This window comes from Colobus angolensis, unplaced genomic scaffold (genome assembly GCF_000951035.1).
Source record: "Colobus angolensis palliatus isolate OR3802 unplaced genomic scaffold, Cang.pa_1.0 Scaffold306, whole genome shotgun sequence".
NCBI lineage: Eukaryota > Metazoa > Chordata > Mammalia > Primates > Cercopithecidae > Colobus > Colobus angolensis.
Genome location: NW_012116333.1, coordinates 2087422 through 2110122, shown reverse-complemented (window position 1 = coordinate 2110122; position 22701 = coordinate 2087422). Strand labels below are relative to the sequence as shown.

Below are 22701 nucleotides of genomic sequence, written 5' to 3'. Positions count from 1 at the left end.
GGATAAAAATGCAGTGTCTTTCAGAAGGATAACTTACTGCAGTAGTAATGAGTGTTCTGTCATTTATGCTTTAGAGGAATGAAAAAAGACACCAACTGTTGCTGTTGTGTTCTTTCATTTTCCTTCCCACCCCAAGAGGGGTAGGGTAGGGATGGTTCTTTGTGCTCTCTTGCTTTAGTGGAATTCCCTATTACAGACATGAGAGGAAAAAGTTGTTTACTAAAGTCTGAACCCATTGAGGTGTTTGGCCTGAGGAAGTAAGGAGAGCAATTGTCTTTGTTAGGGGGTGTAGAAGCAGCAAGAAAGAACAGAAAGAGTTCCATAATTGGGGTGGACACTGTGGTTTGTGTCCTGCAGATCAAAGGATCTCACCCCACCCCTGGCAGCGCCCTGGGGAGGAGATAAAACCTGAGAAGACCAAGGCTGCCTGGCACACCCAGGGATGCCAGGCCCAGGCACCAGGGCTCACTAGGACAGTGAAGATCCCAAAGGAGAAGTTGAGTATATCAGCAGGGTCCTGCCCTCCCTGGTTCTTATGGGACTCGACAGCATCCTCCAACCCAGTACTGACTCAGATTGAATTTTCTGTCAGCTCCCAAGGTAGAAGAGTATAGAGTCAGAGATAACTTGATTTGAGGAAGTGGAGGTCACGTGACATTTCTGCACACTCATTCTGTAGCTGAGCCTTCCTACCAACTACACATGCACAAGACATTAGAGTGAGAATGGGAGACAGAGACGCACTGATGACACACTGGCAGAAGAAGCTACCTCTCCTCCAGGTCTGGCCACTGCTTGAAGTTGCGTTGGGGGTCACTGCCAGCTTCTCCCTTCTGAGCATCCACAACTGGCCCCTGCTTGGCCCTCAGGGACTCCTTCAGGACCCCACGCAAGTGGAGGGTGCCGCTGGCCATGCTGTCCAGAAAGCCAAGGATCTGGAGGCAGCTCTGTATCCGGGGTGGGAGTGAGCCGCTGGAGGAAAAGGCAGTGCCCAGCAAATCCACAAATGTCCTGGCCTTTGTGTCCGCGCAAGAGCGCAGCAGGGCGCCCTCTTCCTCCAGGGCTCCAAAACAGCCCAGCAGGCAGAGGTCCTCAGCCAGCTTCTCAAAGAGCCCGTTCCTCCTGAAGAAGTCGTCATTGACAGGGTCCCAGTGCAGCGCTGCGGACACAGCACAAAGAGTGTACAAAACCAGCTCCAGGGTCTGTCTGGGGGACACTGCTCCCCATGCCTGCAGCGGGGGCTCCTGGAGGGAGCCTTCCAGGTCAGAGAGCAGAGACAGCAGCCCGTTGAACCCGCTGGAGACTCTGAAGGCAGCACGGCCCTTGGGGGTCTCCAGGATCCGGAGCAGAGACTGAAACACCAAACAAATCAAAATGAGTACACTCCAGGAGGTAGATTAACCCTGAGCCCACACACATGCCTGCCAGAGCATCCCACTAGCTCTTCCCTCAACGCCTTCAGACCAACAAGCTATGGGAAGGATGATTCTGAAACATTGGGATCTCCATATTGTTCCTCTTACGGTTCAGGTTTTCCATGTGTGCCTACTACACAAATCTATAGGGTTGATTTAACTGTCCTGTATTTTGACTTGAATGCATATCCTTCCAGAAAGCTTCTGTCCTGTAGTTCATACTCATCCCAGATCGAGTGCTCACACATCCCCCTCTCATTCCCTGATCAAAATTCTCGTCTTACTCTACTGCAGCTACTTGAAAATCGTCTCAGCTCTCCACCAGACTAAAGCTCCACGAGATGGGAACCATATCTGACTTCCTTACTACTGTGGAACATAGCACACACTTAATGACAATTTGCTAAATGAGTGGGATGAACCATCTCTTATACTGTACAGGAGACACAAAATGAAATCCTTATAGAAGCAGCTTGTTATTCCTTATCTCCCTCTCTGTGCAAGCACGGCTTCATCTGTTATATTAGATGAGGGGAAACAGTAAAATGAATCAACTTAAAATGTGGTGTGAAAAGAGTGTGTCAGAAAGACAAGAGAAACCTACAATTGAATGAAATGCGTAGGTATAACACATAGCATAGGCCAAGTGTGCAGAAAGCAATTAGGTCACTGATAGGATACATCATGGAATCCACCACCCTCCAGATCACTGTGAGTTTTGCTGGCCAGCCAAACTTTTATTTCCTTCTAAAATCAAACCTTTCTTGAGCACTTACTTACCTGAGCCTAGTGCATAGTATATACTCTAGGTAATCAATACATGCTATTGGAAGGAAGGAAGGAGGAAGAGAGAGAGGGAGGTGGGGGCTACATTTAAGCAGTTCTCATACTGTGCTTCATCGAAATGTGAAAAACACATGGAAGATTTTAAATAAGTGTTAAAAGCCTGTTATTTTTGGTACATATTTATTGATCAGATACATTGCACTGGACTTCATCTAAAATTCAGGCATTTGGTGTGTGTTTCCTAGGGAGTGGACAACCTTGAGGGTTCGTTAGTAAACTGCGAAGAGAGGTGTGAATTATTTTATCTTTTCAGATATTTAATGCTCTAGTGTGACAGGCAAGGGGATTGTCTGAGAAGGTACAGTTTGGCATCAGTTTCAGGAGGCCTGAGACAAGGTTCAAAGAGAAAAAATAAAAGAGAAACTCCCTATTGGGGGAAGGGGTGATGCTGTGACTTAAATGCCTGGTTTAGGCGACAGTCTGTAATATGACACATGGAAGTTAGTGAAAAAGAGAAAACTGGTAGCTCAGAAAAACAGGTGGGAAGGGACTAGATATTTAAATTCGTTTTAGTTAATAGAAACTTAGTAAAGTTATAGGTCACTCTCAGACATGAAGTCATGCACTTTGGGAGCTCCATCTTTTTTGTTTTGTTTTGTTTTTTGTTTTTTGAGATGGAGTCTTGCTCTGTTGCCCAGGCTGGAGTGCCGTGGTGAGATCGCAGCTCAATGCCTCCCCAGTTCAAGCGATTCTCCTGCCTCAGTTTCCTGAGTATCCAGCTGCATCTCTTAAATGCTAGCACCCTAACCTAACAGTGGTGTTTATTTGAAACAGTAGAATGTGTTTTGACCACTTGGATTTTGTTCTCTAATATTATATTCCACTACAGGAAACCTGAGCTGCTGGGCGAGTAGTCAGTCTCACATTCCGGGTCAGAGAACACAAGAGGAGCCTGAACTCTCTTAGTGCACACGTGAGGATTCTTTCAAAGACAAAGAAAAGCAGCAGCCAAGGATCTGCGTAAAGGGCTTCCAGGGCCCCATCTATGACATTTCCAGAAATTTAAAAAACAAAACAGATTGCAGTTACTAGGAGAATCTATGAAAGACCAAAGTCCATAATTATATTCAAAATGGACAAATAACATAAAGCGAGGTAGAAAGATTCATCCTTACCAATACAGGTCAATTGATCTTTTCCCAGTTATAGAAAATGCACTACTTACAGTGGTTAGATCAATGATACCCCACCACATCTCAGAGGGACACTGTGGGGAAATGAACTGTCATTTTGCTCTTTGAAAGAAACCCAGCATCAGGGCCACCCACTAAAGGGGATGGTCAAGTCTGAATTGTGGGAAAGACTTCAGGGAAATTAACTTCCCCGGCCACCTGAAAGACGGGGGCAATGATACTGCTTTCTCCTCCCGAGTGAGGATGTGGTCTAAATCTTTCTGATTTTGGCTGAAAACCCAGGAAAGTTGAACATTTGTAGACGCACCCTCAAAGCGAAGCATGCGGATTGTTGGAGTGGGTTCCTCCAGGATGGCGATATTCAATGTGCATTTGTGAGCGCTCATGGCTTAGGCTGGGCAAGGCCTTTCCCTGTATAGACAGAATCATAGCAGCTGCCTGTCCCTGCCCCACCCGGGAGGCCCTGGGGCCAGGAAAGGCTAAGGCAGCTACACTGCATCTGTGCCTGCCTTGTGTGCGCAACTCACTTCCAATAAAATGTTATTTTTATGGTAGAGTTGGAAACTCACTCCAACCTTGACATGTGTGTGTGGTTTCAGTCCCTCCTTTCTAATTGATAAACCATACCAAAGGCTGTTCACTGCAATGTGGTACAGCACGAGTCTGAACCTGACCTATGCCTGGTCACGTGACACATGCCATGAAAAGTCAGTCAGTCACAAAGACATCAGGAAATCTTAAGGTCTACAATGTTAAACAGATTAAATTTATGTGAGTGCTTTCAATGGCTCTAAGACCTCTAGGACCTTTGTTTAAGGCAAATGGAATGAATAAGCGCTTCTGTTTGTCACATAACACATGACAAAACAAATATCGGGAAGGGAGAATCATTATAAAACAAAACTGATCAGATTACAGACAATTGCCTGAGTGCTGGTGATCACTATAAACCCCTCTTCCCCCCAAGGAACTCCCTCCCAATTTAATTGTCCAATTTGATGTCAAATATTGCTCAAAAGAACTCCATCACTCAAAGAATGTTGAAGCAGATATTTTAAAAAGCAAAGCAACCCAATAATCGCCCTCATTATGATCTGTGTCTGTCAGCGGGTTTGTCACCTATAATTCCTAGATGGTTATTTTCTTTTCCTCCTCTTGGGAGGGAGAGGAGGAAGGAATGGCTGCCCTTAATTGTTGCTTTGTTTGATTTATTAAATTCAGAGTCATTATCTAAAATGGGGGTAATCTCATTAGAACTTAGACCCCTCTATTATTTCTTGGGATGGGGTTAATTTCATATTTGCAGAGTCATAAAGTAAAGAGTCCAAAATCCAATTACAAAGGTTTAATTTCATAGCAACTAAAGAGAAACATTTCTATCATAAAGGAAAATAAATACTTCGCTACTTCGGGAAATGATTTGTCAGGAATGGGGAGTCTAGGAGGAGGGTCTCCATTACTGTCATTCAACTTTGCATGATAATGCATCACATAGGGTTTTCAGTCTGCAGAAGGGAGTAAATTTAATCAGTTGAAGTCAAAGTAATCAGGCTGGGGTTGACACATTTCAAGAAAGGTCAGCGTTAAGCACATTTTCTCATCCTAACTCAGTTACCATGTCATCGTCTCTGAGTTAGTATTCCTCCAGCTTGAATCTATAAAATGGATGTCTGCTGCAAAGCGCTAACTATGTTAGGACTAACAGGATTTATTTCACATTCTATTATTTGTTATTCCTCATAATTTTCCATGTGTCATGCTGGAAGACCGGTGAGGTAATGCAATTAAGCTCAGAGTTGAACAGCTAAATGTATATTAGCAAATCAATCTGAATTTGTGCATAACCCAATCACAGTCCCACCGGCCAAGGAGAGGAAATTCATTTGCTTACATTATTCTTTAACTCAGTTATCATTTGCCAGAATTAGGTGGTGAAGTCACATGTGCTTCAGTGTTGGTATGGAAGCGCCACTGGTGTTTGAAATAACTACCCGAAGTTGCTTCCCCAGAGTGGCTGGCAGACAGCCCACAGGGAAGGGATGCAGACTGATGGCATGCTGTGAATGCACTTTAGAGATGGGAACCTTTACAAGAAGGGGCACCCTCTCATCCTACTCAGACACACTTTGTAGAAACAGTCCCTATGGGCAGAGTTGGCTCTTACCTTCTAAAGAAAGAGATCCAGTGAGAAACAATTCACTTAACATCTTCATTCCAAAGTTTCAGGGGATTCCCATGATGATTTAGAAGCAAATGTAGATCTCACATCTGATTCCAGCAAGCCTTCACCACTTGTTCATGTGACTCAGTGGTGGGCGAGTCTGGAAGAGGCACCAGTCCTCCCAACTGCCCCCTAGAGCAGCAGTGTAACAGCCCTAGCCCTTGGAAAACAATGCCAGCTCCTGGGGCCTCCAACTGCCCAGCAGTGACTTGGCACCCAGGGAGAAGACAGCACATTGAGTGTAGGCTATGATTTCATTAAATAAGCTCACCAGTGTTCCTCCCTTATGTGTGCTCTTGAAAACTGATTCTGAAATGATATTGAATCTGTAAAACACCGTAATGACTTTACACTACTAATTCTAGAAATTTAGTCCTATTGCCCAAGGACTGACACTCTAATACGATGACTCTGGGCTGCAGAGTAAACAAAAGGAACTTTCTATGAGCAAAGCAGATCACTCTTCTCTACACTGGACAGAAAAATACTTTTACCTTCCAAGCAAAGTAAAAGCAAAACTTTCCTCTCTGTGGATCTGTTTGGCTTTCGATACAGCACTGTCAGAAACAATTATTCACCCAATAGGAAATCACAATCCTGACTGGTTAAGACATGCCTTCCCTGTTCCTATCCTATCAGAACATGCCAGTCAAGCTGAATATGGACGTATGAAGGAAAATGTACCAAACAGCACAGTGAAGTGGAATGATCTATCAATTTTCAGTTGCTCGCCTTAGATTCAAACTCAACTTCACCATTTAGCAGTTGTGCAATATTAATTTAGTCAATGAAGCTCTCTGGATGTCTCTCTGCCTTTAACATTAAGAGATTGGACCACATGAATCTGAGGTAATTCCTAGCTCCAGTATTTTCTTTATTTTTGATATATCTCTCCCTTACCCTACTCTCTGCTTCACCCATCCCTCTCAATCTCCTTACCTCAAGTAATCATGGGATTCAAGTGTCTTTCAAAAGGTATTTAACTTTCCTTTTTTTGTTTCGTACAAATCACTTTCACTGATTCTATGGCCCTGCAATTAAATCACTGTCTGAGCTCTTGTCATCTGTGAAGCATGATGATTATGGTCATGACACCAGTTTTGGATGTACCACGCAATGCTTTGGCCACACCAATCACTGTTGGCTTAGGCCACATAATAACTGGAACAACTCACATCAATGTCTAACATCGAATGTGCAGAAAAATTAAGTATGATGAACCAAACATCTTTCTTTAAATGTTAGAAAGGTTTTGCATAGAGATAGGCTTAAGTAAGTTAGATTGATGATTGACCTAATTTTGGAAATCAGAGCAACTTCACTTTTAAAAATAATTCACCAACAATCAAATATGTCATGTTAATGAAACATGGGCATGTTGGCCAGGCACAGTGGCCCACACCTACGATCCTAACACTTTGGGAGGCTGAGGTGAGAGAACTGCTTGAGGTCAGAAGTTGAAGACCAGACTAGATAACATAACAAGACCCCCTCTGTACAAAGAATACAAAAATTAGCCAAGCGTGGTGGCACATGCCTTTAGTTCTAGTTAGCTGGGAGGCTGAGGTGGGAGGATCACTCAAGTAATCCTTTTGAAAGTCATAAACTCAAAGACAAAAGCAATAGAAAAAAAGGAACAGCAACAAAACTATGAAAGTTGTAAGGCAGAACAGATGGCAAGAATGATATTTGTTATATGTATTTAACTATTTTAAGATAACTCGATGAATGTTAACAATATTACAAAAACATACACTTACATCTCTGTTGCCCAAACATGATAACCCTGCCTCACTTGTCCCTTTGTGTCCACTGTTTCCACACCTCTGACTGCCTTTTGCTTCTTTTTCACAGCTCACAGGTTCTCTCCCCACTGAGCCTTCCTCAACCAGGTAAGGCAGCATTGGGCTGTCCTACTTCTGTGTTCCCGTAGCAACCTGCACTCGGGTTGAGCTTATTAGCACCAGGCTATGAGCTCCCAGAGGGCAAGGGTTGTATCATAATTTACTATAAGTCCCAGGTACTCTTCATCAGCCCTGGTAATGGGTTCGATGCTCAATAAATGCTGATCGAATCAACAAGGCAGCTACTTGGCCATTGCTGCTTTGAGCTGCAATTCCATAGTTTACAGTGTTGTGGGAAGTAGCTGCCTAGCCAGGAAAAACATTTCCTAGCATCCCTTGCATCCAGGTGAGTCCTGCCCAAAGTTCTTCCTAAAGAAAATCGGACAGAAAAATAACACATGCCAGTTCTAGGCCTGAATAAAAATGCCTTGTGCATTTCCCCATGGTCTCTCTTCCCTTGTCTGCTGCCCAAGTTAGATGCCCAGGTGATGGTAGTTCCTGAATGACAGTCACCAATCATTTGACTGGACTGTATGTTGGAAAGAAAGTTCAAATGTACCAGGCTACTGAGGATGTGGAATTTATTTGTTACAGCACCTGACACTACCTAATACAGGGTACTGCCTACCACATACAGTGGCAAACTGAATTACATGAATTTAAATGCCTAAGCAAATGTGGATCACTTGGTCCATATGCATAGGAAAACCAGTCTCAAAGGAGGACTTGAAATCACCTTCAGGAGATCCAGTTTCAGCTGCAGCTCCCCTTGAGTGGATGAGCACAGAGCACCCACAATGATGCTCATGTACTCCTCGGCGTTGATGGCTGAAAGCTGCTCCAAGATGCTGAGCGAGGCCTCCCGGTAGCACTCCTCGTCCAGGAAGATCTTGATGAAGGGCACCATGCCATGGTCCTTCAGGACAACTAAGGACCAGACAGACAGAATGGGGCTAGGGCCAGGGGGAACCTTGCCACTTCAGTTTCAATCAAAAGAAAAGCTTTTTCTTATAATTTTCAAAGTTCATTTTGCTATTTTTTTATGATTCTCTTTTGCTCACTGGTAAATTTTTTGGTAATCCATACCCACCATTGAAGTGAGAAGCAGAAAAAAGAAACTGTGGAACTGTGGATTTGATAAAAAAAAAGAAAAAAAAAGAAAAAACTGCTTTCTTCTCCAGTGAGAACCTTATTAAAAAAAAAAAAATTGACTAACATCTCCCCACAGGAGATACATTCAAGAAAGGAGAAATAAGTTTAAGAGGTCTATTGTACAACACGGTGACTAAAGTTAATAAGAGTGTCATGAATTCTTGGGATAAAAAAAGAAAAAAAATAGAAACCTAAGTAATAAAAGCTTTAACTAGATCTACCTCTCCCTTGATTTCCTCATAATTTCTTCCCAAGGGCCAATGACAATTTCTGTCTTCTCTCTGCCAAAATTCGTATAGAAAGCAAATCACAATTTAAGCTAAGAACATATTTAATTTCTAGATAGTTCCTTGGGGAGAAAATTAAAGAAATCTGACTGGTGGTACATTTTTGTTTAAAAGTAATTCCAAGCATTTTTTCCCCAGGATTGATATTGGAGTAATTCATGTGGAAAGAAAAAAAAAACTAGGAGGCAACTGGATCCTTCAAATGGTTTGATGGGGATTTGAGCAGACAAGATTTTTCCAGTTACAGGCTAGTTACCTCTGACATAGAAATCACCTTGAAAGCCTATTTAAAAGTAGATTCCTGGCCAGGCACGGTGGCTCACGCCTGTAATCTTAGCACATTGGGAGGCCGAGGTGGGCAGATTGCCTGAGCTCAGCAGCTCGAGACCAGCCTGGGCAACATGGTAAAGCCCCATCTCTACTAAAATACAAAATAATAATAATAATAATAAATTAGCCAGGCATGGTGGCATGTGCCTGTAGTTCCAGCTACTCGGGAAGCTAAGGCAGAAGAATTGCTTGAACCCGGAGGGTGGAGGGTACAGTGAGCTAAGATCATGCCACTGCATTCCAGCTTGGTGACAGAGCGAGACTTCATCTCAAAAAAAAAAATGTAGATTCCTGAACTCCACCTTGACTGACTATTAATTAAAGGTCTAGATGTGAGCCTAGGAATACACATTTAGCCAGCACCTCCGGGGAACCTTTGCAGGCTAAATGTTAAAGACTCTCTCTCTGCCATAATGGAATAATTTTTTACATTATGTATAGCTAATCTACGAAGACCTCAGATAAAGATACCTAAATCACCAAACCCACTGATATGATGTTGGATGTTGCTGTGTCTCTGTCATTATATATATATATATATATAATGACATACATATGAGCATATATATGACATATATGACATATATAATAATATGAGCATATATATATATATATATATATATATGCTTGTAGTATTTTTAAAACCCAGAAGCCAAATGATCTTAGAACACTAAAAGAAAATTTGAATGGATTAAATTGCTAAGTCCATCATGCCTGAGAGCACAACAAATTGCATTTATTTAAAATGGCTAGCTTTCTTTGCCCGTATTTTACTCTTTGGATCTAAAAAAATTAGAAATCATCTATAGTCAGTGCAGCAGGACACTAATAAATTTCACTTGAAAAGAGGAGAGGGGGCTCTGTGGTCTCATAAATTTAGAAAATGCTAGATTGAGCATAGTCTTTTTGTCACCAACTTTATTTAGCAATCTTAGAGGTAAAAAGTGTCAACAGAGGTACAGTATCTACGAACTTATTGATGATTACTGAACATCGGCCAGGAGAGGGGCATTAGCCACAGCTGACGCTGTGTATTGGTTATTCCTTGAGTATAACCTGTGAACACTGCCATAAATAACCAGGAAAGAGTTCATGTTTTACCAAGCAGTGATGAGGCAAACTTGGCACCATGCTTACCTGCATTCCTCACCGAGCCTTTCAGAAGTGTGACTACAGTCTTCAGCATCACACATGTGAGTTCTCTTTCTGGATCCTGAACACCAGGAATAGACAGTTTGTTTCCTGCCATATTGAAGAAGCAACAACAACAGAAAAATAAGTACATGTGGTATGACCCCAAATCTCTGACTCCAGCTTTCTACCCTCTTAAGGAGATGTGAATATAATGCCTTCATCATAAGGGAGTGTGTATCCCAACTGGTAAGATAGAAGGCTATTACCCCCTACAGCAGGGTTGTCCATCTTGAGCACATCAGCATTCCCTGCAGAGCTTATTTTGTTAAAACCCAGAGCCCCATGCTGGGTCCCATCCTGAGAATTTCTGATGTAGTAGTTTTTGGATGGGGTTCTATAATTTGCATTTCTGAGACGTTCCCAAGCAATGCTGATGGGGCTGGTCCAGGGACTGCTCTTTGAGAAGCATTGCCCCAGATGATACACAGAGCCCTGCCTTCTTAATTTTCCTTTGGCCACTTTTACAGTTTGCCATTCATCCTTGGGAGGGATGACTGCCTGCTTATTCCTGAGCCATGGGGAAGCTCAAGAGAAACTGGAGTAAAGAGGTGATCCCAGTAGACCCATGAGGGCAAAACCAGATCTCTTTATTCACCTTGAATCTCCATGCCAGAAAAGTGCCTGACACAAATTGGAAGCTCAATACTTATTTGGGGAATGAATGAATGAATCAATGAATCAATCAATCAATCAATCAAAATAGAGTTTATAAACCAGGAGACAAAGTATCTAAGAAATAACAAGACACATTTAACAATGGAAAGTACAAAGTAAGACTAACGCATGAGTTAACAAAAAAAGCTCAAATTCTCCTAGGAATGGTCATGGGTCTGGAATTGGATTTAAAAGCAAATTCAGTGTTAGGCTGCTGAAAAGAAATACCAGCTAAGATAAGACAGAACCAACAAACAACGAAACTGTGCAGAGACTTCTCATTTAAACACCAAGGGAAGCAGAGGAAGCAATACATTAACTTCGTCCATGATAGGATTTAAGGACAGAAGTTACTAAGCAATAGAAACTAGCTCATAAAATATTGTCCAGGGCTTGGCCCAGAGGCCCAGACACACAAACCATCCCTTGGGCTCATCCTCCACAGTCCTGTCCCTATTTGCAAACACTCCCAGGGAGAAGCTGGGTCCATTCTGGCCTCCATAAGATGCCTGAGCTCCTCCCTGGGTGTCTATCTCAGTCTATGGCAGTAGCACTGGTACTATAGGGACAAGGTGATTAATGTTTCTTGAGCCCCTGTTATGTACCAGGCACAGCAGTGGGTCCTCTTCAGAGATTCCCTCATTAAAATCTCACAGCATTCCAATGATGTCCATCATTACCCTGTTTTACCAAGGAAGACACAGTCCATAGGGGTTAAGTCACTTTCTCAGGATCACTCAGTTTGTCAGTAGCATGGCCAGGATTCCAGCCCTTAGCTCCTTTCCCTCAGAGAGGCTCAGGAAACAGATAGACTGGTGACCTTGGCTTAAGTCTGAAGCAGAATTACAGAAGCAACCAAAGGCTAGAGAGCTCCCTGACCCTTCCAGCCAGTACAGTGGGAGAAGGAGAATTAAAGGAGGGAAGGTGGGCAGAGTAAGCATCCAGATTCTTGTGTCCCGGTGTCCCTTCTCCAGGCTGATTCCCCAGAGCAGCAGGTGCAGAGAGACTGAGGGAGAGACCAGAAGAGCTGGGGAAGGAGTTTCCACACTTTGCTTCCTATTGGAAAGTCAATGGAGATGGGAGTTAAAGACCACCACATAGAGTGACTCCAGCAGGATATGTGGTGGGGAGCACAGTGAGGCAGTGCAAGAGCCCAACCCCTGAGCCACTGTGCACCCTCGTGAGACTCTAAAGCCCCAGGGGAGCAGCAGAGGCTATTGGGTTTGAGACTTCAGGGTGCAGGGGCCAAGTAGGGGCAAGGAGACGTTGCCAAGGTGCCACAGGTATACAGCCCAGCAGGGCACCAAGACTCGGAGGGGCGTACTGGGCCAGTAAGACCCCAGGGAGCTCTCTCCCAGTGGGAGACCACTGAGCCAACAGTGTAAAGTGAACAGAGTGAGCTAGGAAGCCATATCCCAGTAGACCCCAGAAGGGCCCCCAAACCCAAGGCCTCTCTGAGCTCCCATTCCTGAGGAGCTGTCAGACCCCTGCAGTCTCCCTCTCTGTACACCCACACAATGTCTAGGGCAAGTTATATCTAAAACCTGGGAATTCACAAGGCCTGAGTTAGCCCCAAGTTCACCCATCCCTTTCATTTCTTCATGGGGAAGACTGGGAGGCTGCCTGTCTTTTGTGAAGCTGTGTGTCCCAAGCATACCTCTCCAGTGACATGGGCATGCTGACTTTCTGTTACATTTGATGGGCAGCCAGGTTGGCCCAAAGACCAGACCTGGCTGACACTGACCCCTGCCCATCCCTCCCGATGCACCCAGTGGCACCTGACTTCCTCATGATCTTGGCTTGCTTCCGAAGTTGTGCCAGCAGCAGGCCCAGAAGCCCTGAGTCCCGGAAGATGTCAGTGAAGAGTGGGTCCCCACCAGCGATGCTGAGGATGCTCTGCAGAGCCATGAGAGTGCAGGATGGCCCAGGGCTCTCCTTGATCAGATGCTGCACCTTTCGCAGAATCTCATGAGGCACGTAGTGCAGCTCGAACACCAGGGCCTCTAGGAGCTGGAAGAAGTGTGCCTGCACTGGGGCCGGCTTCAGGGGCATGATCTCTACAAACTGCGAGATGGGCTGCAGGGTCCACTCCAGCAGGAAGAAGTTTCGAGCATTCCAGGCCCACATGGTCCTGATGGCCGATAAGACTTGTATGCAGAGAACAGAGTCACTGGCTTTGTGGAAAACATTCTGTAGGACCTGAAAGGCCTGAAGATTCTTAACAGTCACCCCTGAGGAGGAAAACAAGAAAGATCTTGCAAGTCATTTCTCCTGCCTGTGTCTACAAATAGATGTTTTCATTACTAAGAGAACATGCCATTTGAAGTTTATGTGTTCTAACTCCTACGGGCACATGTCCATCAGAAGTCCAGAAAAGTCAGCCACCTGGGGTATGAAGAAGGCTGGTGCAGCATGGTCCAAGATGCACTCAAACTGTGGCCACTCTGCACTGACGTGTGCCGTGAAGGTCAAGTACACGTTAGATTTCAAAAAGGTAATACAAAGGAAACAATGCAAAATATCTTCTTGACAATTATTTGTATTGACCATATATTGAGATGGTAATATTTGGGATATATTGAGTTAAATAAAATATATTATCAAAAATAATTTAACTTGTTTCTTCTTATTTAAAGTTAAAAATTACATTTAAAATGATATAATGTGCCTTGCATTGCATTTCCATTGGACAGCATTGGACTAGGAGGATTGGTTTCAATGATTAAAATCAAAAGATGTTGGAGATTACTAGCAAAGTCAGTTTTGTTTCTAGACAAGCTGATAAATAACTACACTTTCCTGATCCATCCCCACCTTTTCCTCCAGCTTGAAGGTTAAGCCTCATTCTCTCTCCCCCAGGAGACACTTTGTCAGAAAGCTCCCTGCCTCCAGCCTTCTCTGCCTCAGATACCAGAGATGTTTGTGAAACTCCTCTGTGATTCAGGCACTCCCCTAAACTATGTCTGCGCCCCTATGTGTTACTGCATCCCGTCCAATGGCCCTTCTTAACCTGAACCCTACAGCACTGCAGCCTCCCTGCCTGTATTCTGCAGAAGCTCTCACTGCCCAGACTCACCCAGCCATCCAGTTCACTATTTATTCCCCAGACTGTCATTTCTGCCTTTAAACTTTCTCCCTTCATTTCAACCTAGACAACCCACACTTAGCCTTAAAAATTCCCTCTGGCAGGCCCTCTGTTCCAGGTTTCCTGTCTGAGCTGGGTCATGGCTGTGCCTGATGCATTTCTTAGCCGATTCTCCAGCAGACTAGGGTTCAGGGACATGTGACAGTCTCTATGGAGGACTTTTAAGGAGCAGACAACTGGCTTGTTCACACTGGCACCCAGCATGGGGCAGAGTGCCTGCCACACAGAAACTATCCGTGCCTGCTAAATGAGTTCATCAATCAATCAATGTCTCAGAGTACCGAGAAGTCACTGACTCTGAGCCCGGATGGCTGCTTTAGGGCCATCAGTCCCCATTATATAAGCAAATGTTGCAGAGTAAATCACACCAGGGGTGAGGGAGAAAACTAGAGGCTGCCTCCGTTATTTGAGAGAGTCTTTGCCTTTATTAAGCAATATTTCCACTAAGTCTCACGGAAGACATTCATAATCTCCCCAAAGGTTGTGACAGAATCAGAGCTTTCTGCACCATTGAAAGGTATGCAAAGAATCAGGAGAAGACCCTCTGTAGCCTTCTCAGGGCTCAGCACTGACTCTTCCGGTCACCCAGACACAAGAAGGACCCACCAGATGCCTCGTGATGAAACTTGAAGCCTTCAAGCTGAGGGTAGGTGACGCTGTCAAACACCTTCAGCTCTGACCTTCCGCAGGTCGTCAGCCACACCACCAGCCCAAGGAGCTCCTCCAGCTGTGGGTCCACTTCGCTCTGGGTCAGCCCATCATACCTGGGGGACAGATGAGGCCAGCTCCCTATACTTCCTGGATGGAGCAGCCACATGCATGCATGGTGCTCTCGAGGAGACAGAGGCAATGGGGATCTGCAAGCTGGGGAAGACCCCACAGGTCTGCACCTGAGGCAATTCAGAGGCAAGGGAGCACCCTGGATAAACACCACTCTGCAGATGTCAGTCTTAGATCCAAAGAAGTGCATTTGGAACCTGTAAAAAGCTATGCCATCTGCTCACTGGTAGGTCACTTCCCATGACTGAACCCCCAAAAGACATGTGCTTAGGGCATCAGCAGATCAGGGCACCTCCCAAATGAGAGATGTAATACAATAGTTCAACATTGCAACAAAACGGTGTGGGAAATAGTCGGACTTCCTTGTGCTTATTTAAAGGTTGAGTGTGGCTTTCGTATTTTAATTATGGGCGGGTAGGCTGTCCTGTTCCTCTTATGGAGAAAGGCATCTCAAGTCTTATTCCAGCCCTGCCATTTCCAGAGGAAAAGTGCTTGCAGTGTGACTTCAGTTAAGGCAGAAAGGAAAGCCAATGAGCCCACATGAGACCTTCTTGGCACTCCCTGGAACAGGTTCCTGTCCCCTCTCCTGCCTTCCAAAAGAAGTCTGGGGAAAACTCAACACCCAATGAATCAAAAATTTGTTCAGGAAATGCTATGACACAGACCTCCGTGGGGATCATAGTCAGCTGGTCACAGCCCAGACCAATGAAAAACGTGAGGTGCCCAGAGGGGCATTTATGCTTAGTGTTCCTTTAGAGGAAGGCGCTAGGGTATTGCCATTTAATCACATTCTTCTGGACTCTCGGTGGACCAAGGGACTTTGGCCCCCTTGTCCAAGTCACCACATGTAGGCTCAAAGCCTGGCTCTGTAGCGAAGTGTGTGAAGTGCGGTAGTAGACGTACCCCTCAGAGGAGAAGGGTGTCCCATACTCGCCCAGCAAAGCCCAAGGGAACATACATGGCCTTGCCCTGGAGCAGCTTCCCCAAGATCAGCAGAGGAGTTTGGGCCATCAAGGCATTTCTTTGATTTGCATCCCTTGCTCTCTCTAATCCCTGGACCCCACTCGAAGATGATACAGGAAGGCAGAGTGGAAGGCAAGGAGGAGCCAGCCCAGCCCCTGCTGAACGGTGTCTGAGCTTGGGTTTCCCATCTTTCAAGGATTTGAGAAAGAGGTAGTTCACTTAGGAGTTGATCCCAGAAAATACCAGTAGGAGACAGGCCACGTGAGACAGGGAAGGGAAGGAAACCAGTCCAAGAGCATTAGCAGGCAAGCGCCTCATGGGGCCACTGGAGATAATCCGTCTGGGGAGCTCTGGAGGCCACACAGAGCAAGCCCACCCAAAGGCAGCTGAGCTAGGTATGCACCCGTTGGCTCCTTCAGCCATTGGTGAACAGCTGGTCCTGAGGGTGATTCATTTCCAGACCTTTCCAGTCCTCCAAGCACACAGGCAGGGCAGCTTACAGCAGTGCCAGAAGCCCTCCAACAGACAGCGCTTCTGTTTGGGTTCTGACTGGGGAAAATCAGGCCAAAAAGCATGCAGGTGACAGGTGCCTACAAGTAAACTTTGTAAAACTACTGATTCTCTAAGGAAGTGGTCCCCACGCCTGTCTGCACAATGAATCACTTTTTCAAATAAGAGGTCTCTCTGGCCACACTCTGTGGAGCTATATCTATTTTTCTCCAAAGCACCCCAGTGATTCCGAAGACTGAGGCTTTGGTGGTCCTGTGCTCTCCCTGTACCAAACACAGCCACTTACCGAAGTAACACTTTGAGCAGCAGAGGATAGCCCTCTGAATTCTCAAACTCCAGGAACAGAGCCGAGGAGACGGGGTAGGAGTCCTTCACAAATCCCAGGATCAGGCTTACAGCCTCGCTCACCTCAGGGGCGGGGAGAGTGTCCGTGAGCCTGGAGAGGTTCTGGAGGGACAGCCTGACACAGTCTGTCACTGGAGGAGGGAAGCATAGGAGAGACCTGCTGAGCGTGGAAGCAAGAGCTTTCCTGCCATGGTCCACCTACCTCCCCTACTCCAAACAATATGTCAAGACATGAATGGGAATTAATCCAAAACATGTTCTGCTGGCTCTTGGATCAAGAAGACTGCCCCAGAGAAAGTGCTACCCTGACAGCCACACTCTGCAAGCCCAGCCGGTGGCACAGGAGAGGAAGGCAGTCCCTCAACCCTCTGTGCCTCATTCTCAGCAAGAGGGAGAGTCCAGGTCCATTAGGTAGTGAGATGTAAAATGCAAGACCTGAGCTCATCTCAGATCTTAACGAGGTAGTGCTGGAGCTGAGCAGAAATCAGCTTGATGAAAAGTGCAGGGGAGGATGTATGAACATGTGAGGAGGCAGCGGGTGAAAAGATGGGGTGCTTTGGATACTGAAGAAGCCAGAAGATTGGAACACTGAAGTGTGGCCCACAGAGAGGAAGGAGGATGTGGCCTATTCCTAGGAGGCAGGCTATGGGGCTTACGGGCTACCTCACCAGAGTGGTGTGGAGCCAGGGGAAGATTTGAGTCTGAAAAGAGAGGTCCTCAGATTTGCATTTGGATGGGTCACTGTTTTTAGAAATCTCTCATTGAGAGAAGCCTCCTCTGAGTGCTGGGGAAGCTAATCCAGTGGATCAGAAAAAGTACCTATGAGAACTTGAGATAATGCAAGCTCAGCTTCTCAGCTGCGAGGACTCAGAAGAGCCACAAAGAATCACAACAATCCAGGAAGATCAGCAGTATTATTATCCCCATTTTACAGATGAGAGAACTGAGGCACCCCAATGGTTAAGTGCCTGAGATCACTCAGCTATGAGGACAGAGCTGGAGTCCAGTCCTGGCTGTCTGGCTCTAGAGTCTTTGGCCTTAACCCCTACACATAGTTCCCAGGGTAAAAATGAGGGTGCTGGAATCAGGCATTTTTAAGTTTGAAAGTGCATTCTCTTCCTTACTAACTGAATAGCCTTGAAAAATTCTTCTACTACTCTTAATGTCTATTTTCCCCATTCAAAAATGGCATTAATAGCTATCTCAAAGAAACAAGCAAGATAATGTACAAACAGGCCCAGCACAGTGTCTGATGGGTAGTATGTGCACAGTGAGATCCTCTTTCCCTCCTCCCTCCAATGGAGCAGCAAAATGAACAAGAAAAGCACTTTCATGAAGGGAGCCAAGCCATGTAGAATTATCTACTGGACATGACTGCTCATTCTTCTCTTGTTTGGTCCCAAAATTCTATACAGAGGCTGCAAGAGCATCCCAGGTCTCATTGTAGAAAGTGGGCCCTCAGCCTTTGCTCTGAGTTCAAGCGAAGCCCTTGCGTGGCCCACAGCCCACACCTAGTCTCCCGGGCCATACCCTGCAGGTACTGGATGATGCTGAGGTTCTGGGCCTTGGAGATTGCCCTTAGCACACAGAAGGTGGGCTCCTTCCAGAAGCAGCAGCTGTGCTCCCGAAGGCAGGTCGTGGCAATCAGCAGAGACTGCAGCTCACTTCCTGAGAGGAGTCCCTCCAGGCCCTGAGAGTCACTGCAAATATTGAGCAACATCTGAAAAATAAGAAGATAAACAGCCAATGAGACCTGGTTAGGAAGTCTCCTTCCTCGGATGGATTTGTTCCCTACTTTTCTGGAGCACTGACGGGCATATCTCAGTGGGAAGGACAGGATTGAATGGGGTCACCCTCTGTCCCAGACCAGCAGGGTCAACAGAGCCCCCTAGGAAAGGGTGGCAGGACCCGGGGCTCAAATCTGATGGCATCAACCCTCTACAAATAATTGTTATCCCTTCCAATCAGAATAATATAGAAGTAATTGACTGTGTGTGTTTTTAATGGGGATATCAAAAAGTGTCACCCACAATTAAGGTATAGAATTAATAAGACCCTGTGCTATTTAAAAAGGGAAGTGTTTCAGAATTATTTGTTGACACTCAGACTCTACTTCTCCATGAGACCACGAGGGTGAGCATACAACCTCCTAACTGGGTTCCTCGTTCCCTCCAATCCCCTTTCCTAATGGCTAACAGAGGGACTTGCAAAACCTCCCTCTCCACTTGGGATAAAATCCCAGCACCATAGCATGGCCCATAGCATCCCGCATGGACTAGCACTGCCTTCTCACTCACTTTATCCACTGCAGCTCTCCCCTGGGCTTTTGGTAGTCCAACAGGACCTGCTGCCAGTGTGGCAAATATCACAAGGTCCTTCCATGGGAATGAAGGCATTTGCCCCTTCTAGTCTGATACATAGAGAAGCTGGGCATCATGGACCACAGCTGCAGGTCCCATTTCCCTGCCTCCCTTGCAGGTAGGTGTGGCCATGTGACCAAGGTCTAACCTGTCCCTGGGCTTGCATGGCCATTTCCCTGCTCCTCTCCACTTCCTCCACCCCACCAGGCCAGGCTACCTCCTCGGACCCTGACAACCCTCAGCTCTCTGGTTAAATGCCATGCCCTCAGAATAGACTCCACGGATTCTCTCATACAAATCAAGGCCTCTTGCCACCATTGCCCAACACACCTTTGGCTTTACCTACATAGCACTTAAAAACTTGCTAACTACTGCTCTGCTGCTTAGGCAACAGAGCAAAGCCTCATCTCTATTTTTTTACTTGCTAACTACACACTTATTCCTGGATTGTTTACCCCGTTTGGCTTCTTCACCCTTCTGTCACCTTTCAAAGTGAAGCCCTATGCTTGCTGCAGTAACTGTCTGTCTGGCATAGAGCTGCGCACAGTAGGGGCTCCGTATATTTTTGTGAAATGAAGTAACAGAAACCCTTGAGCAATGCAGGTATGGTCTATTCCCTGTGGCACACATTCTGTCCAATACCCAGAAGACCTCAAAGACAGACCCTGCACTACTTTCCTTCAGGGCACCTAAAAGCCACACAGTAAACATTTGAGAAAGTGCCTGGTGCAGCGTCCTGGCCTCCACTTAGAATATGATTGACATAAAAGCAGATGACTCCTACATTTCCACAAATGCAACTCAGAGGGTAACCCACTGTTAATGGAACCTGCCAGAACTCATGCACTACCCTCTGGAAATGAGGAATGGGCTTGGGAATTCATCTAACGTGGATGCCAATGTGGACACGTGTGTACCATGGGCAGCTGCATTTGGGACTTCACTGAACAGTCACAAGCACCTGCTCTGTGTGAGACATTGCAGACACTGGACACAGCGATGGGCCCCACAGTCCTCCGTATCCTCCTGGGCCACACAGTCCTCCGTACCCTCCCCTGCAAGCTCAGGGAGCAGGAAGGGTTATCTGGAGAGCTCAGCGTGTCAGAAGCTGAGAAAGCAGAAACTGCCCGGAAGTGGGCAGGGGAAAGAAGTGAGAAGTTAGTCAGTCAAACAGAAGAGGAAAGATGGGGAATGAGAGAAGGAAATTGCGTTTGATGCTTAGAGGCCTGAGATGTCTTCTGAGAGGAGGGAAGAGGCACCAAGAACATGTAAACTCAAGTTTACTCAAGGGTGCCAATCCCAGCCCCACCCAAGACTTCTATGACCCCAGACCCCATGCTCACTCACCATGCCTCAATTTGTATGGACCCAGGATGACAGCACTACTCACATTCCGGGATGGCAGAGAGTACTCCTGGAGGTGACCCATGTGAGACCATGGCACAGGGGTGGGTACAAAACTTACACTTAGAAAATTTTGGCTACTGTTTTGCTACTTGGGTAGACTGTGCTTGTTAACAGAGGAGAAGGGGCTGGAGAGGAGGTTCCAGATCCCAGGGAGGGTGGGCAGGACTCAAGAATGCAGACTGGAGGAGGGGAGCTGGATGGGTGCAGGGAAGCCAAGTGCAGGGGCAGGGTACCACGTTTCTGGGAGACAGCAAGGGAGGGGACGGTGCTACAGGGACATGATGAGGTGCAGGGAAGAGGAGGCAATTTATTTTCCACAGGCCATGTAGAGCATGAGGGAGGTGAGGGGGAGGGGAAGGGAAGCTCAGACCCTCTGGGAGAACAGAGGAGTTCAGGAACCAGGGCTGAGAAAGATAAAAGCATCTCTGGGAGGCATTGAAGAGTCTGTCCCCGAAATGAGGTTTTGACCCAGGGAGTTGGAGGCCCTCTTCGAACTCACCTGCACAAACATCCTTTGAACTTGAAGATCACTCTCAAAAAGCTCATCTTTGTCCAGAGGAAAGACAAAGAAGAGGTAAAGGCACTGTAGGAGCAGGGCTGGAAGCCCAGACTCAGCAACCCTGCCCAGTGTCTCCTGCAAGAGAAGAGCACACGTGACCCCAGGCAGCAAGGCAGCAGAAGCAGGTCAGCCCAGACCCAGGATCAGGCCCCTACAGCCATTTCAGTGAGGCCGTGGGACAGTCCCTCTGGGCTCCAATCCTGTGGTGTGAAATGCTGACAAACAGAGGATGCACCTAGGGTGGCTGTAAAGATTAAGTTTATATAAAGTGCCTACTATGTGCTCCGTAGCTCCTTTATAAGATTCACAGAGGAAGGAAGGAAGGGAGGAAGGAAGGAAGGAAGGAAGGAAGGAAGGAAGGAAGGAAGGAAAGAAGGAAGGAAGGGTGGAAAGGAGGGAAAAGGGGAGGGACTGTATAAATTAGAATATAACAGCTTCCTAGCAAATCATACTGGGTGACTGTGGCCCAGGGCCTCATGATTAGGAAGGGAAAGCAGTCCAGAGGTGAAGTTGATTATATGTGCGTGAACAACAGTGGTGAGGACCTAATCAGGCCCCTCCCCACCCTCTCATCTAGATCCCAGACAGATCTCGTCAAGGTCCAAACAGTACAGTAGGTGATGACTGACAATCAGGCAGCCAGCAACTCAACTAAACAGCTCAGGGCTGCCAGACAGAGGCCAAGAGGACAGGAAGTCTGCAGAGATGGAGACCAGCCTGCCACGAGCTTCCTGGGGTCTTTCTTCCTGGGGCTTTGCCTGCAGCTCTACCAGGATTACTGCAGCTGCACCCTCTGTGTGTGCATGTGCGTGCATGTGTGTGTGTGCATGCAAGCATGTGTGCATGTGTATGTGTGCACGTGTGTGTGCATGTGCACATGTGAGCACCTGTGGGGTCAACCTATGGAATGCTGTCCATGCAACTTCCCACTCCATTGGTTAACCTGACAGATACGATGGGGAAGTCAGAGAAAGAGAAGGACGAATGTATAATCTGGGCCAGGATCAGGATTAGATGCAGGCTGCTAGTCCTAGCCTTGGCCGGGAGGGTTTACAGTGCAAGATACTGTCCTCCATGTATTTGATACCTTGTTAACCTTGATCCCCTCAGGGCAGCTCTCCCTGTCCTTCCCCCACCTCACTCCCAATGCACCATGCACAGGCGATGAAAAACAAGCCCTTAGGTTGATGTGTCACCACTTAGACTGCAGAGAGTCCTTCCCCAGGGGCAGATGTGATGAGCCCTCGTGCTATGCTTCAGGCCACTGTGCCTGACAGTGGTGCAGGCAGTTTACCTGAAGAAGAGTCAGGAGGTCCTCCCTTCAGTTAAATTCCCAGATCAGGTACCACCCCCTGGCCCCAGACAAAGGCTGTGTGATGTTCTCCTATCACCCTTCCAAGCATGGCTGCAAATGCCCATCTCATGTCTGGGTTCATCTAGTGAAGCAGGTTTGGAACTGGGTAGCAGGTAGAAATTGGAAGAATTTGGAGAAGTTACACTGAGGGCAGCAGCCACCCTTGTTCCCTGCTGTGTTCCTGGCACGCAGTGGGTATGGG

General features: G+C 46.5%; 1 protein-coding gene across 1 annotated transcript in view; it reads right to left on the bottom strand.

The window, feature by feature from the left end:
- WDFY4 (WDFY family member 4) overlaps positions 1–22701 on the bottom strand; it is a 312399-nt gene that overhangs the window by 254023 nt on the left and 35675 nt on the right. The window contains exons 5-12 of the mRNA XM_011950358.1: positions 21086–21220; positions 18350–18539; positions 16761–16950; positions 14828–14985; positions 12855–13307; positions 10366–10470; positions 8196–8386; positions 772–1352 (exon numbers count right to left, since the gene is read on the bottom strand). Of these exons, the coding sequence (XP_011805748.1) occupies positions 772–1352; positions 8196–8386; positions 10366–10470; positions 12855–13307; positions 14828–14985; positions 16761–16950; positions 18350–18539; positions 21086–21220 (2003 nt within the window). The remainder of the gene's footprint in view (positions 1–771; positions 1353–8195; positions 8387–10365; positions 10471–12854; positions 13308–14827; positions 14986–16760; positions 16951–18349; positions 18540–21085; positions 21221–22701) is intronic.